This window comes from Sparus aurata, chromosome 18 (genome assembly GCF_900880675.1).
Source record: "Sparus aurata chromosome 18, fSpaAur1.1, whole genome shotgun sequence".
NCBI lineage: Eukaryota > Metazoa > Chordata > Actinopteri > Spariformes > Sparidae > Sparus > Sparus aurata.
This window is the reverse complement of record NC_044204.1, coordinates 23,581,253-23,597,537: the sequence shown is the minus strand read 5'-3', so window position 1 is coordinate 23,597,537 and position 16,285 is coordinate 23,581,253. Positions and strand designations below refer to the sequence as shown.

Sequence of the window (16,285 nt, the reverse complement as noted above, 5' to 3'; positions counted from 1 at the left end):
TCAGTGTAAGATTAACAGGATAACGCGGCCTCCCGAGGAGCAGAGGAGGGCTAGCGGCGTGCTCCGGCGGCTCGGTGATTGGCAGGTGTGTTTGGAGCAGCAGCACGGTGACCTGGTGGCCTCTGTCGGGTTTATCCCCCTGAGCTGAGTGGTGGCAGCGGCCTCCCTGTGACGTGCACATCTGGAGAGCGGATTAACGGCGTCATTTTTTTTTTAGAAATCAAAGCGCTACTGGAGCCGCTCCAGAGATTTAGCCGTTTGTGTGCATAAGTGATTACATGTGTGCGTCCATATGTGGGTGTTTCTCTTTTTTCACTGCAAATCTCAAGGATTTCTCTCAGCATCATCATTATCATCATCATTATCATCATCATCAACATCATCCTTGTCTCTTGTCCAGCTGCCTGCACACCAAGAACAACAGAGCTGTTTTCTCTCCGGCTCCCAGCTCTCGTAACAGTTTGGAAAGTGACAACTCAGTTTAAGGGGCTGTTGAGTTCTGCTCCTCTGAGTTCATGGCTGTGTGTCTGAGGTCAGCAGGTTTGGGCAGATGTGGTTGAGAGCGCTGCTGATATGACAGAACTGTAGCTGGACTAATTATTAACAATTACCCTGGTATCCAGGCCATCACCGCCTTCTCTCATGGCGAGGAGGAGGAGGAGGAGGAGGAGGAGGAGGAGGAGGTCATCACCTGTGCTTAATGGGCAAGCAAATGTGCGTTCTTGTGTGTCAAGAGGATCTCAGAAAAAAAACCTCCCTGATAGTTCAGTTCCAACCACAACATGCTTGATCTTGAGTCCTGGCAAGGCACCTGAACATTCTGCACACGTCGAGCAGATTACGGCTGTACGCGTCTGCAATACTTGCACCGACTTATCTCGTGCGGGAAATGATTATTCAATACACTGACTTGAATCTTTTTCAGGCTGCGTGTGCCAGATGACATGAACGCACTTGTGCTGTTTTCTTGTTCCGGCGGTTCCCACTAGATGTCAGATTTCTCCTGCTCTTACACGGTCAAACTGGGAGCGCAACCTGAAACAACACAGTCCTCTGTGTCATCGTTCTTTTCTCCCACCAAAATCAGGTGAAAAATACCCAGTTGAGCAAACAGCATTCATCGCCAATGTGCTCTGCCAAATTGTGCATCATCAAGTTAAGGTTTTTCTTATGTTACTGATTAACGACGAGGTCCCCCGATCATGGGGGGAGAGTTAATCAACACGAGATGAGGTGTTCCTCCTGACACCTACAGACATGCTCACCTATTTAACGATGGCTTACACTCATTCTGATCCTTTTTCCTTTCCACACACACATCACCTACAACTGTTTCAGACGAGGTAAGGTGCTTCACTACATATCAAATGTCATAGTAAAACTTCTATGATGAAGTTTTCTACGATACCATGTGTTAGATAGATAGATAGATAGATAGATAGATAGATATTGGAAAAATGCCCTGTGTTGGGTCTGTAGTGTGCCCTGGGTTCAAACATATCCAAGTTTACGCTATCAACTCTGGCGTTTTCTTTTTATTATTTGACATGAATTATTGATTCTAAATTGACTCTCGGCCTCCATGTCCTTCTGAAAACGTTGGCAAGTCGGCCATCAATCGCCGACAACAGTTACTAAATGTTTCATTAAAGCTTTTTTTTGTTTTATGTCTCCACTTCAAGTTAAATGCAATCAGTGGGGAAAAAAAGCCTAAACAAAATTGGAGATGAAACACAAAGCAAACCGAGAGAGAAAGACAGAGAGAGAGAGAAAGAGAGAGTGGCAGACTGTCAAGCAGCTGAGCATGGGGCAGATAGATTAGACGGCAACGTTCAGTACTTCTCACACATAAAAAAAAAGAGAAGAGCATTCGGAGTTTATTCAGCTGCGATCTATGGAACTTGTCTCTCGGACTCCCGCGTGCAGACAGAGACGCACATATGCACACGGGGCCCCTGTGCAACATCTCAACCTGCAGGAGGAGGCAACACAGAGCGAGACCGACGCAACGCTGACTCTAATGACTGTAATTTGGGCTGCTGTGATAACTGAACTCACTTCCATCCTCTTTTTGCTTTTAAGAGACACATTAGCGCTCCCTCCCCCACTGGAGTCCCCCAAAATATGGCTGAAGTGGCTGACATGAAAAGGGGGGAGGAAGGATCTCTCTTGTTTTTTTTTTTAAGCGAGCGCGGTGAAAAACCTTTGAAGGGAGTCGCTGCTTTAGAGACAGTGGAGAGTCCCTTTATAAGCCGACCCGCAGCTGCAGGAAACGGAGGACAAGACGAGTTCCGTGGATGCTGATGGTGCCTTATTGATTCTGACAAGGCGTTTATTTGTCGTGGCGTGCGATATGACCTCGAAATCAAGGACAGCTGCCAACTCCAAACAATGTGGGCCGCCTTTTGTTCTCCCGGTAGAGGGAGATGGGCTCCTTTACAGACACGTCGCTCTCATTTGGTTTTCTTTTATTACTGCTGCAGGTGGCCGATAAACACATTCACGTTCCCTCTACAGTCGTCATCCAGTGATTTTAATCACCTCCACGTCTCCACACAGCAGCCAGAGCGCCATGCCCTCTCGATCTATAACCATAGTGTCTTCTCCGAGGAGCACAGGGCTCGACAGCAGCGGTAACTTATATAAGCTTCGACTCCCACCCTTTTTTTTTTTCCATGTGTATGAAATGCTCCGAGCTGATCCCAGGGTGCACTCTCGAACTTTTGTTATCAGGTTTGAGGATGCACGGCACTCAGCCCAAACCCCTGTTGGAGGAGGACAGGGAGTCTGGCATCGGCTCCACCCTTGACCTCAGCAGCAGCTTCGAGGGCTGCGGGCAACATACCAATCACCAATCCAATACACTGTCACTGAGGGAGGCTCACAGGCTCCCTAAAGAGAAAGGTACACGGGTGGCATGGGGAGGAGAGCAACACATTCGTCTCAGGTCTGGTCTGTTTCAGAAGATAATAACAGCAGAAGGCTGATGCTCATTAGATAAGGACATGCTCACGAGACACAGCAGGATCACTCAGCCTGGGCAACAAAAGGCAGAAGTCCTGCTGCCACTCAGCAGTGTTTGGCTGCGTTTGGGTAATGTAGTACATCAGATGACTTTGCTCCCTACATGTGAAATTGCTCTCTGAGGCTATCTCTCTCATCACAGATATCACACAAGAAAGAGAGAATATAGTGGGCAGAAACAAGACCACATTCTTGGTCTCAGTCTTATCTGTGATACATTTAAAAATCTCTTTACTCTAGATTGAGGGCACGTTGTGAGGCTAACCGTCTCCCTGGCTGTTGTTGTTGTTGTTTTTGAACAGATAGCTCTACGCAGAGTCCAAACACGATAAAGCAGCTCCTTGTGAATATATCCAAGATCCCGCTCCTCTTCATCCTCCTCTTCTTCTTTGTTTGCTCCCTTGACACTCTGAGCTCTGCCTTCCAGTTAGCAGGGGGTAAGTACCGTCACCCTCGCTGCCCTCTCAGTGGGCTGGTAGTGACTCAGCTGGTTGATGTTTGACAAATAAGTGAGTCACCGCGGACCAGTTCACTCTGTCCTACCAGGGCAGTGCTGTATAATTTAATGCATAGTTTCATCCGCTGACCTTTTTGCATTTTAGGGGAACAAGCACCATGAGCCTTGTTTAACATTGCTCTTGGCAACTGTCATGCCTGAGACCAGTACTGTGTGTGTGTGTATGTGTGTGTGTGGGCGGCCTATTCAACCAGGTAAAGTGGCAGGGGACATTTTCCGGGACAACGCAGTGCTGTCTAACCCCGTGGCGGGGCTGGTGGTGGGGATCTTGGTGACTGTGCTGGTCCAGAGCTCATCCACCTCCACCTCCATCGTCGTCAGTCTGGTGGCCTCTGGATGTGAGTAGGCGCATAAAAATTGTGTGCAAATGTGTCAGCGTCACATAGGAGGAGTTTGGCTTTTTTGAAGTTTTAAATTAGACTCTGAAGCGTAAATATGTCCGCGCTGGCCTCATCTAGTCTCATGTATGTTGTGTGTGTGTGTATGTGTGCGTGCGTGCCTGTGTGTGTGTGTGTTTGTGTGTGCTGTATGTACATTATTATTCCACATGCAAAGGTTTACAGAGTAAACAGTAAACAGAGAAACAGATACATAGCGGCGAACACAGAAAACTCCCATGGTGCATGCGTGGCAATAACAAATAGATTTAATTAATTTGCGGTTCACGGTTATAATCCCAGTTTCCCGGCTGCCAGCCCAATCTCACGCTGTGTTCCACTTGGAGGATACAGTAAATGATGTTACTTTATTTGCCGTTTAGCTTTAAGGACCAAATTAGCAAACATAGCTTAATTCATAAAGCAGATGAAGGTGTATTAGGACAGAGGAAGATGTAGCTCTATTTATACACTTACATAAGTATAATAAGTCAAGTGTTAATTAGCAGATGAAATACTTTTCGCCTATCTTGTGACCTAATTTAAAACAATATTATGTCACATTTTACCTTAGAATAACAGCTTCTAAATCATGTAGTGTCTTGTTATAGTGTGAATGGCGTCTCAATCACTTGTTTCTGCACTGTGGAACTTCAGTGAGAGAGTCGGATCACAGCGTTACACACATGCTCACTTTAACATACAAGTTATAAACTCACAACAGTGTGATGATGTAATGAGTTTTGTTTGTAGTCAGCATCTACATTACATCTGACAAACTGTGACAGACCTGGGATTTGGATTTGAGACAGTGGTGTTGCACTTAGAAACTGTAGGGGGCGCCAAAATCGCACAAAATGACAAATTCTACATAATGTTTCTTTAGAGATATAATGTGTCGCAATACTTCATTAGAATATCTAAAAACAATACGACATTTGTCATATATTTTGTTGTTGTGTACTTTCATTATCCCAAATGTTGCCAATATTGTTCAAACCCAGAGAAAGTTTACTCAAGCCAGCGGTGCGTTTCATTAGGTCGGCTAGGCTATTGAAGCGAGTTTGACAGCAGGAACATTTCTGTTCATTTACAGCACTCATATCCTGTACTGTTCACTACTGCTACACTAAGCTAACAGCCAGGGTAAGTACATTTCCCCTCTGCCCAGCCCTCCACTCAACACTCTGTGAAACTCTTTTGTTTTGTTTGGATAGAGAGCCCTCTTGTGGCAGAAGTTCAGATTGCACTTTTAGAGGATGAGGCCGGCCTCCCTCAAAATGACCAAGCCTAAGAGAAAAAAAATTGTTTGTCACTTTCACAATACTTTACAACTTCCATACCCTGTCTTTGATGCAAGTGCATTGTATGTTTTTTTCAAAAACGTTTAAAAATTTCCTGAAACAGCTGGGCTGTGTAGGTTTTGACAAATATTTCTCAAACTGAAGTGAATAGTAGATCTTTTGGCTATGGATTAATGTACATTTAGCGCTCTTTTGAGTATTTCCAGTAGCCAGACGGTGAACATGAGACTGACTCACAAATAAAACTACAGTGCCCATGTTCATCCTCATGTCAGCTGGTGCAACTTTGTGGCTCACTGATGTGTTTTTAATAGTTTTTACATGACAATGAAGTTCAACAGCTTGTAGAATAAATATATTATTGTTTTTTTTATGATATATATCATCAGTGTCATCCTTTCAATTTGATTAAAAAGGACTAAATGATTAAACATTGCAGGATTTATTCTTTCTTTTGCTGCCACACTCTGACCGACTGACCTGTGGTGCTGTGGTGGCCATGTGTACAAACCATCTGAGAATTATTGTAATCCGGCAGGTTGGACTGGGATCAAGGCGATTATCAAATCAAACCATATCACACTCCCTCCAGCTGAGTCACTGAGCTGAACTTGTTTACATCAGTATTCATTTTACAATGCCTCATAAGACCGTTACATGGTGGGGTTACGACCTGTCTGTTGCTGGGGCGGGCTCCGAGGGCGCCCCTGTTTCATTCGGCTTCACTTTCATTAATCGAAACGAGATCAGTATGCAGGGCTGCCCCTCTGCTTCTAACTCCTTTCTGTAAGTGAGCTAGGAGGACGATAATAGGTCATTATCAAAGAGAAATAAGAGATGCAGAGGCAAGAAAGGGTGTCGGTACGAGTGTGTGCCTTCATGCACATTTCCTCTAGGTCATCATTAGAGGCACCCTCAACAATAAACACTCTCGCCGAGTGTGAAGGCTGAGCATGACTCCACTTACCTACAAATTACAATCACCTTTCATCTCCATTAAAGTGAAAATACAGAAGGTCACGTGCATTACCGTTGAGAAATTAGACATTTACCAATTTACAGTGTCTGATGTTATTCTTATGTCGCAGTGCTAGAAGTGAGGTCGGCCGTTCCAGTCATCATGGGCTCCAACATTGGGACCTCAGTCACAAACACCATAGTGGCCATGATGCAAGCAGCAGAGAGGGCAGAGTTTCAACGGTGAGTGACGAGAGGTGGTGGAGATTACAGCATTGAGTGTGTGGGAGCTGACGATCAGGGAAGAAAAAGCCGAAATGGAAAAAGTGAAGAGGATAAGTGGGGATGGATAAAAGTGCAAGGTATAAAGCAGAGGATGAGGCAGAGAAGGCACTAGCAGCTGCTTCTTTGCTTCAGGCTCCATTTGAGTTTGATTTCTGTAGCAGCGACGATAATGGCACCAATCCACATCGAACCCACACCAGTAACCTTTTGGCATGAAAGATACGGCATTGAACAGATGGCATGTTACTTGATCTGCGTCTGGTAAAATAAACATGATTTGCTTATCTTTCACAATAAACTCGCACACCGAGTCAAAAACTAAAACGCTCATCGCGTCATGAAAGTTGAGCCACGACAAGCGGATTACCAAAGCAATCATTTTGAGTAGACGACCACGCAGATGGATGACCTTAGTTACAGCAGAAAATAATTGTGACCCACTGCAGTGCCTTTGCCGGGGCGACCATCCACGACTGCTTTAACTGGCTGTCGGTCCTGGTTCTGCTGCCGCTGGAGGTGGCGAGTGGACTCATGACCTGGTTGTCACACCTGCTGGTCACTGGCTTCAGGCTTCAACCTGGGGAGGAAGCACCTGAGCTGCTGAAGGTCGTCACTGAGCCCGTCACCAAGCTCATCATACAGGTAAAGCTATCACATACATATAGCATATTAAAATGGGGGCCCATTGTTCTTTGACGTCACAGTCAGCTCAAATGCAGGGATCATGTTGTGCTGCCGTGTTCCAGATTGCAAGTCGTGTAATTGTATGGAATCTGAAAGTTGTGACCATTTCACCACTTCTGACTGATCAGCAACCGAAAAGACGAAATTTGGAGTGACACGGGATCGAATTTTACGGTAAAAAAAAAATCGCAGTTAATAAGTATTTAGTTTTATCGTGTATATGGTCCTATGTCCATCTGGATTTTCACTACTCCTTGTCTCTTCAGTTGTTCATAAATCAGGAAGTTGCAAAAAGATAACAAGTTAGATCATAGGATAATGGTCACCTTGTGACTTGTCAATTGACTGTTTTTCCAAATGCCAAAAAGCAAATGTCCAATCATAGCTTAGCTTTACATAATAAGTGCATGGTCTGTCAATCTTTGGATTTCCGTAGCGAGAGCGAAACATTTGCTTTGTTGTGTTCAGAGGCCATAAGTGTAAGGAAAGGAGTAAACTACGAGCTGATCTTCTCCAATGTAATCTGCAACCATTAGCATGTCTGGCTAACTGGCCTACCACCACAGAGTGACGGATGCAGGGCAGTGAGCACGTCATTAAGGTTACATAAGTTTGGGATTTACAGTTCACATCATAAGAACTTTCCTGCTCCCTTCCCACCCTTCAGACCACACTCATTTTCAAACTAGGCCTTCATTTTGATCTGAACACCTGCAAAGCTTCAGAACTGTGTCCTGCACAGTTGTGAAGCTATCGCAGACATATAAACACCTGCCAAAATACTCTCTATAATAGATGTCTGCAGAAACACATTTTGCCACGATGACACACACACACACACACACACACACATGCACACACAAACTGAAAACAGTAACAGTTGGTGGAGACGCCTGGCAAGGGTACAGTTTATACAAGCTCTAGCTGATGTCATATTCACTTGTGTTGTATGGAGGACTGAAACTGACAAAATCAGCCTTTAAAAGCAACAAAAATAATAATGCAATATAATAAGACATTATTATAACAATATATAATACACACATAACCACACAAACTGAAAACATTCCCAGCAGATGCTGTTGCAGCTGGTAACAAATCAGCTGGAAACATAAGAAATCACGCTGGAGACGGAGTGCTTAACAACTCATTTAGCCAGTGTTAGCTTGGCAGCTAGTTAGCTACAGTTGATAAAATCTGCGTACAACAGTTGCCATTCTGCTGGCAAATGAGTACATATGAGAGAGGCCTGTTGAGTGGTTAATCTTCTGCTCTCAGGCTATTTTTTGAACCACGGGCCTTCTGGTCGGATGATTTCACTCAAAAGACGAGAAATATTTCTCCTTTCACCCTCAGCTGGACAAGTGTGTGATCACAGGGATCGCCATGGGAAATGAGGACATGAGGAACAGGAGCCTGGTGAAAGAATGGTGCCAGACTGACCTTGTTATGGTAATGGCTTGTCTCTTCTGCTGTCTCCCGCACATGCAGACCATTGTGTCACACGCTGGCGCCAAATACAGCTCATCAGTGCTGCCAGTGACAACTGTGTTCCTAATTTGTGTTTCATCACAGTTTCTTTCTTTCATTCTTTCTTTCTTTCTTTCTTTCCCTCAGTTCACTGGCAATGTGAGCGCTGAAGAATGCGGCCGAGGTCTTGACCTGTCCCAATCCTCACTGAAGTGTGAGTTGTAACCCACGCACTTGCTTATGAATGCCATTGAAATATAGTGGTTCTGATTGTGTATTTCTAGCATGCCTTTTCTTTTCACCGTCGGTCCTGTTAAATATGTAATGAAACCGGGTGCTTTCGGGGGGGTTGATATGCTGATGATTGTTGGCCCTGTCACTCTGCAGGTAGGCATTTGTTTGTCTCTACCGAGCTGTCGGACCTCAGCGTGGGCCTGATCCTCTTGGCCGGCTCTCTGGCCGTCCTCTGCACCTGTCTGCTGCTTCTGGTCAAGCTACTCAACTCTCTTCTCAAAGGCCAAGTCGCAAAGGTCATCCATAAAGTCATCAACACAGGTGGGCACACTGTTGAGCCGCTTGAGCTTTTAGACAGCGCATCGACGTGGAGCAGTTGAATATGCAGTGTGTGGTCTGAAAAATGAGGAAAACAAAGCGAGACAGCCTTTAGAAGCTGCTCTGGATGTGCACATCTTAGTGTTGCAGTGCTGTGTCTCCTCTCTTTATCTTCGCAGACCTGCCGCATCCGTTTGGGTGGCTGTCAGGATACATGGCCATGTTTGTGGGTGCGGGGGTGACATTTGTGGTCCAGAGTAGCTCTGTGTTTACCTCGGCCATGACTCCTCTCGTAGGTGAGTGACTCACGCTTTGGCACATTTGAAAACTCTGAGAGCCTCAAAGTGAACTGAACTAAGTTAAAACATTGACAAAATACCGCTTATGTTCTTTTCAGTTCTTACGCATGTAAAGAGATAAAACGATCGAATGCACCGACAGAAGCTCCTCTCTCCCACAGGAAACAATAGTCATGAAACGCCACGTCAGTTGTCCCGCCTTTAATTCTGTGACTTTGTGACATCACGCCACATCACCATGCAGGGTTCTCCCCAGAAATTCTTAGTATAGCGGCGCACCGTCTGTCCGGGGGGGGGGGGTGCGCGACCGCTTGTCAACGTCAGTCCGGGTGGGGGCGACCGCTCGTCAACGTCAGTCCGGGTGGGGGGGGGGGGGGTGGGGGCGACCGCTCGTCAACGTCAGTCCGGGGGGGGGGAGACACGGACGTACGGACAGCCGGTCATCAACTCCGGACGCTCGACACTGTCACGCGCGGAGTATAGCGGCGCTGACCGAGCGGTAGAGCGGCGCAGCGCCGCTGTTCCACCGTCTGGGGAGAACCCTGCCATGTCACACACGGAATTTGTCTCTTTTAAATGTATAGCTGCTCTAAGATGTTGAAGTGGTGCTTCTACAGATCTGTACTGTCAGTGTGGGTTAGAAGAATTAATATAATAATAATTAATATGCTTTAGTGTTCAACAAGTAGCTGCTAATAGCATACAGGATGAACAAAGCCCAATCAGAACGGTATGAACACGGCATAATCAGACTGAATCTTGCTGCAAGGGTCTCTCCGACTCTAGCGGATATATTTTCTTTCTCTTTCACCACCCAGCTCGCTGACCACGGTCTGACGGCACATTTCAACACCTCCAGCCATTGAAATACTGAATAATATATTAGTTTAACCTTGCACACTGACATCACCTCTGTCTGAGTCTGAAACCCGCGGCATGCAACGCTCGGTTGGTACAGTACAATGGATATGTGAGCGGTGTTGAACAACTACTTGATCCCTTTTGTCCTCGGCTCGAGTCTCTCTGCTGAAATACTGTCAGGCGGATTGGACACTTAATCATTGCAGCCTGATGGGTAATTTGTGGTCCTTTTGTCTGTTTGACACCAGCGGAATTTATTGTTACTCAGAAGTAGTTAGTAAAACGACAGTAAAACGATATGTGTGCGACTGACGTCAGCCTGTATATGTTCACTGGACATGGCACGGCAGCTAATCAGGTCACATGACAACAATAAGTAACAAAGCAAATTCAGATATAATTCAAAATGTTGCAAAGCAGTAAAGTTAGTCTGATACTTGAGTTTTGGGGCTGATGCTGAAACAGATATTAGCATTATTGATATGTTGGCTGATACAGACACATTCTTTGCAATCATACCTCAAATGTAGTTTGCAAACGCTTATGTTAAAGATATTAAACTGATGCAGGACATTTTAAATCTTCTAACAATAAGCATTACTGTCTAAAATGACATCAGTGCACTGAAACAGTAAACTCTTTAAAGGTGCAGTATGTAAGAATTGTCAATCTGTCAAATTAATTCTGAAAACAAATAGGGGGCAGCTTGTCACCAGAGTAACAGCTCACTGTAGCTGCCTTTAGCTAGTTAGCGGAGTTAGCCATGCTGCCAGCAGTTCGGACTGGTGGCTCCAGGACCAGGGTAGCATTAGTGTTTTCACCGCTAGCAAAGGCACATTGTACTTTGATGGGCCGGGGTTAGCTGGTTAGCGTGCTAACTTCAGAATCATCATAATGTCAAAGCTGCTATTTTTTTTTTTTGACAGGATATTTGGTACATAGACTCATGCCACTTATCAATTACTGTAACAACTTTGGCGAACCTACGACATTTCCTCTAGCGCCATCATCAGGGCAATTTTTCAATCTTTTCCAATACTGTTAAAGTGACAAAGAGCCAGATGACATCAAAAGCTTAAGGTGTTCTTTCCTTCTTCACTTTTTGAACACCATACACACGTCTCGCTGTCTAACTTTCTGTTCAGTTTGGTTAGTTTTCTCCAAAAAGCTGCTGTTTATAAGCCCGAGGCAATCCCAGCGAGTATCCAGTGTGAAAGCTGAACTCGAGAAGATTCTTCCCTGCAGTTATCTTTTGATTTGGTGCACGCCTTCAGGGAGATCGTCCCTTATAATGTCTTATTAAACTGGACTCGAGCTGTGCTGAGTTGCAGATGTTATAACCGTGAGTGGGCCCCGCGCTGTGCAGACGTCAGTCATGTTACTTGCCTGGACTCTGCTTCTGACATTTGAGGCCTGAAATCACAGCCGCTGTAAACGTATACTAAAACCCTCTCATTTCATGGTTTACATGTGTATCAGTTTATGTGATCACTATGTTTTTATGTTGTTAAAGCGACAACTGAGAACAACCGAACATGCTTTTTTACTGTCGGTCACTCCTGGAACACTCACTGCTGTAACTTAGCAGCTCGTAAACTGCGCCGTTGTTTCCAAGGCTGCTGGTTTCTGCCTCAGATTATAAATTCTAACGACACAACCTCTAAACAGACATTTAATAATAAATCTCTAGCTGCACAAGGTGTACCCAGTTTCTCTGGACATGTATTTATTGGCTAATTAAAATGAATGTGTTTTCATTTGATCGAGAGAATAACCCAAATTTCCGTGTTGGCTAATATCTCATTTGCGAGCTCGACAGGGCCAAATAAGGACACAAACCTGCTCATTTCCACTGATCGAGTCTTGTGAAGTTTGTAAGAACATGTTGCGTAACCAGCACTGTATGCCACTGGCTAAATGAAGCATATAAAATCAGTGATGACTGAGTCATCAGCCTGCTACACAGTGATAAATGTGAGATGGGAATATTTTCTCATATTAAACAGCAGTAATTAATCGGCTTGCATAAAAACGAAAAAAAAAAAAATGCTGAAAGGAAAGAAACTATGGAGGATTTCCAATTCACAGATAAACTTATTTAAGTAATTTTGTTTATTTGACTTGCTGTTGCTATTTCGTGGTGTCATTGGTTGGGAATAAATGGAAAATACCAGATAGAGAACAACCGTTTTTAGTACTTTAGTGCTAAATGCACAGATAGCAGAGCAGCACTGCCCTACTTTGGCTGTCAGATACTGTCATTAGTCATCTTATCTGGCAAATGTTCATTTCAGTCTTTGATTCCACTGTTTCTTTTTAAATATTTGGCTTCAGTTCACCTCAAAACACCAAACAAAAATGATTTAATATTTAAAAGATTTTGTATCTAATAGGCAATTTGAGTCAAAAGTTATTTTCAAACAATGGAGAATAGGTGTCGGGACTCTTATTAACAGTAGCCGACTCGGAGTGTGAGAGGGGAGGTGGGGGAAAAAAACAAGAAAAGGCACAAGTGCTCAGTAAGTCATGATACCTCACCACATTTTATCCAGGTGTCCTTCCAGTGGACAGGGTGCTTGACCATGTGTCATCTTCCACAGAGGCAATCGTAGTGGGCATTTTTCCAGCGTATATTCCAACATGGTGGCATGCTCCCGTGCTTCTCGGAATTTTTTATTTTACCGCTGTGCTTTCATCATATAAGCAGTAATTTTATCAGCTGCTCAGAGATGGAATCCACGTCTGAGTATTAGTGTGGTGCGACTTGAAAAACGTACGGAGATGAAAGATACAGTTTTTCACGGCTGACGCATGTCTTTGTTGCACCCTTTTTCTCGAGATTACGACGCACTTCACACAGAATTGGTGTCAAGTTCATTAACTAGTTCCCGAGAAAGTGATGTGCGCTGCAATTATAATTTTTTTTACGGTCCATGTTCTGTCGTCTCCCTCAGGTATTGGCGTAATCAGCCTGGAGCGGGCCTATCCTCTCACCCTCGGGTCCAACATTGGCACCACTGCCACAGCCCTGCTGGCAGCTCTGGCCAGTCCTGGGAACAAGCTAGCAGCTGCTATACAAGTAAGCCAGTGTTGTATGAGATACAGTGGGCATTTTTTAAACAGCAGGGAAATGAGAAAAAAAGAAAGTAAAGGCTCCAATACCAACATCCTGAAAACATTATTTTCATGAATATATTTTCGTCCGATATGCCCCTCAGAGGAGAGCGGGATAAACACAGACTGTGAGGCAACAATACTGGAGACACGAATGTCTTTTTCACCCACACAAACATGGAAGTTATAGTGAATTATGTACAGATTGCAGACTAAAACCACGTTTGAATGTTTTTTTTGATGGCTTTATGCATAAATGAGAATGCTGCAGCTTCGGGAGGCAGCTACGTAGACGCCCCAGGAGAAATAGTGTTGTCTGTTAGGACGTGAACATTTTGTGTTTATGGAACGAGCGTTACGCGATGACAAAACCTGGTCGTGCAGACTCTTTCAGAGGATTCGAGCGACAACGCGTGCTTGACTGTGATCAATTTACGGTCTTCAGCTTTTGTGTGAGCAGATTTCTTAAAGCGTCTGCCACAAACACGTGCTGTATTTATCACGCAGACACACCGGGCTAGAATCGCATTATGCCTCGTTTTTGTGTCTGCAAGGTGCGCCTCTCTCCTGATGGCATGTAGAAAAGAGACATACGCATGGAGGTTGTGGATTGAAGTGCATTGAATATAAGCTTGTGTATCAGTCAAAACGCCATGACAAGTGCTATCGTTTTGTCGGCCATGTGATCCTGGTCTTGAGGAAAAGAAAAAAACAAAAAGGAGACATTTTTATTTTTTGTTTAATGATGGCACCCTCTATCTTTGCATACGTAGATAGAGACCTCATCTCAATACAGCCAATCAAATCTTGCATAAGGAATGAAGCTAACTTTAACTTTTGGGGGGGGGGGGATATAACCCAATGCCACCTGAGAGCTGACATTACTTGTCTCCTCTCACAATGACAATATGATATCCATAAAATCCTGCCCTGTATCGCTTATCTTCTCTTCACAGATCGCTCTGTGTCACCTCTTCTTCAACGTCTTCGGCATTCTGCTGTGGTATCCTCTCCCCTTCATGCGTCTTCCGATAAGGATGTCTCGTGTCTTGGGCGAGCGCACTGCCAAGTACCGCTGGTTCGCGGTCCTGTACCTTCTCCTCTGCTTCCTGCTCCTGCCCTCGCTGGTGCTGGGCCTCTCGCTGGCGGGCTGGCGGGTCATGGCAGGAGTAGGTGCTCCTTTCCTGGGCGTGACCGTCTTCATCGCCATGGTTAATGTGATGCAGGCTCACAGCCCCAGTCACCTGCCCGCCAAGCTCCAGACGTGGGACTTCCTGCCCCAGTGGATGCACTCGCTCAAACCACTCGACCGCCTGATCACCAAGGCGACCGACTGCTGCAGCGTGACACCTGAGGCAGAGCAGGGAGGAGGCGAGGAGCACATCTCGACACAGACGACCTCTGGTAGCCCAAAGAAAGAGTCCACACAGAGGAAGGCGGAGCTGGCTTACGACAACCCGGTCCTGGACTACCTGGATGAGATCAGACCAGGTGTACGGGTTCTTAAATTAAAAGGGTTAGAGAGGTGCAACAGCACTCCCCTGTAGTCAGAATGATAATGGAGGGCTTTTCATACTCAATTTTGTCAATAGTGTTGGAGGAAAAATTAACAAATAGCCACTGGAATTGTAGATGTTCAAATAATTTTTTTTAAGAACATTTTAAATACTTCTGATCCATGTTCGACTTCTATCCAACTCCATCTGCTAATGGAGCGCTTATGATATGATCAAAAGCATAAAAAAGCTAGTTAATGTAAGCGATTGCTGTTTCTGCTGTTGTTCTCAAGGTATAAACTTGATGAATATGTAACACACAGAAAGTGTAATACAAGAACTGCATTAAAGGCAATCTGGTGAGTTTTTGGCCACTATGGAGCAAATTTTTGCTGTTGCTGTAGTTCATATTCTGTCTTTGGTTTCTTGAGATCCTGTTGATTGACAGTAAGGTAACAAACATAGGTAGTGACAAAGACAATGGACAGTGAGTGAGCAACATTTTGGAAATAATATCTTTACAGACCCATCGTTATCAGCATATTTTCCAGCATACCCACCATCGTAAGGCTGTGACAAAGACAGATTTTCTGGGGTATCTGCCTTCTTTAAATGAGCGCGATGCACATGACGTCTCTAGGAAGGGGTTTGTCTGTCCATTGTCGTCCATTATGACGCACTACATGGGCCAATCTTACTACATGTATCTCAATCAAAGTAGTTAAGAGGACCGTAAAGTAGCATGGGATCATGGGAGTTGTTGTCTTCAGGTAGAGTAGGTTTCCCATGTACAGAGGCTTTGTCCTCGCTGCAGTGGTCCCAGGTTTGAGTCCTAGCCCAGGGCTCTTTGCTGCATGTCACCCCCCTTCCTCTCATCCTGTTTCCTGTCGCCTCTGAAGCTGTCCTGTCAGTTAAGCCATACAAAGTCCAATACAAATTATCATTTAAAAAAAGATTCATGTGAGTATTAATTCATGTTAGGTTTAGTCGCGTTGGCTGACGTGACTGACGGAGGTCTATTCATTCAGACATTTTTAGAGTGGAAATGTTACATATTTCATAACTTTATGTTTGTAGTGTTACTATTTCTCTTGAATGTCCCCGAATTTAGCAGTCTTGGATGCAAAGGTCATTTATTTTGTGTTGTCTGTTAGTGTAAGGACCAGACAGAAGCAGCACTGCTGTCAGGTCAGAGTCCACTGATGAAACGATCTCATTATCTAGCGTATAAATGTTTGATCATCGTGTTAAAATACTGTGTACTCACCTGTTACATAAGTGTAAGTGGGCGACTGAGTGCACGCAGACACTACAAAGGATTCGAAGAATCGTCACATTAGCTTTC

The 16,285-nt window shown here is 44.7% G+C and overlaps 1 protein-coding gene across 2 annotated transcripts; it reads left to right on the top strand.

The window, feature by feature from the left end:
- Positions 1-1,304: 1,304 nt before the first annotated feature.
- On the top strand, positions 1,305-15,326 carry slc34a1b (solute carrier family 34 member 1b). 2 transcript variants are annotated; one of them, XM_030395415.1, is made up of 13 exons: positions 1,305-1,343; positions 2,484-2,633; positions 2,734-2,904; positions 3,327-3,461; positions 3,736-3,879; positions 6,311-6,422; positions 6,911-7,106; positions 8,505-8,600; positions 8,766-8,832; positions 9,006-9,173; positions 9,350-9,466; positions 13,285-13,409; positions 14,401-15,326. In XM_030395415.1, the coding sequence occupies exons 2-13, from the start codon at positions 2,573-2,575 to the stop codon at positions 14,989-14,991; spliced, it is 1,983 nt and encodes a 660-aa protein (XP_030251275.1). In that variant the 5' UTR covers positions 1,305-1,343; positions 2,484-2,572; the 3' UTR covers positions 14,992-15,326. The 2 variants fall into 2 exon arrangements, with proteins under 2 accessions (XP_030251275.1, XP_030251276.1); XM_030395416.1 differs by lacking the exons at positions 1,305-1,343; positions 2,484-2,633; positions 2,734-2,904 and adding an exon at positions 2,988-3,093.
- The last annotated feature ends 959 nt before the right edge of the window (positions 15,327-16,285 follow it).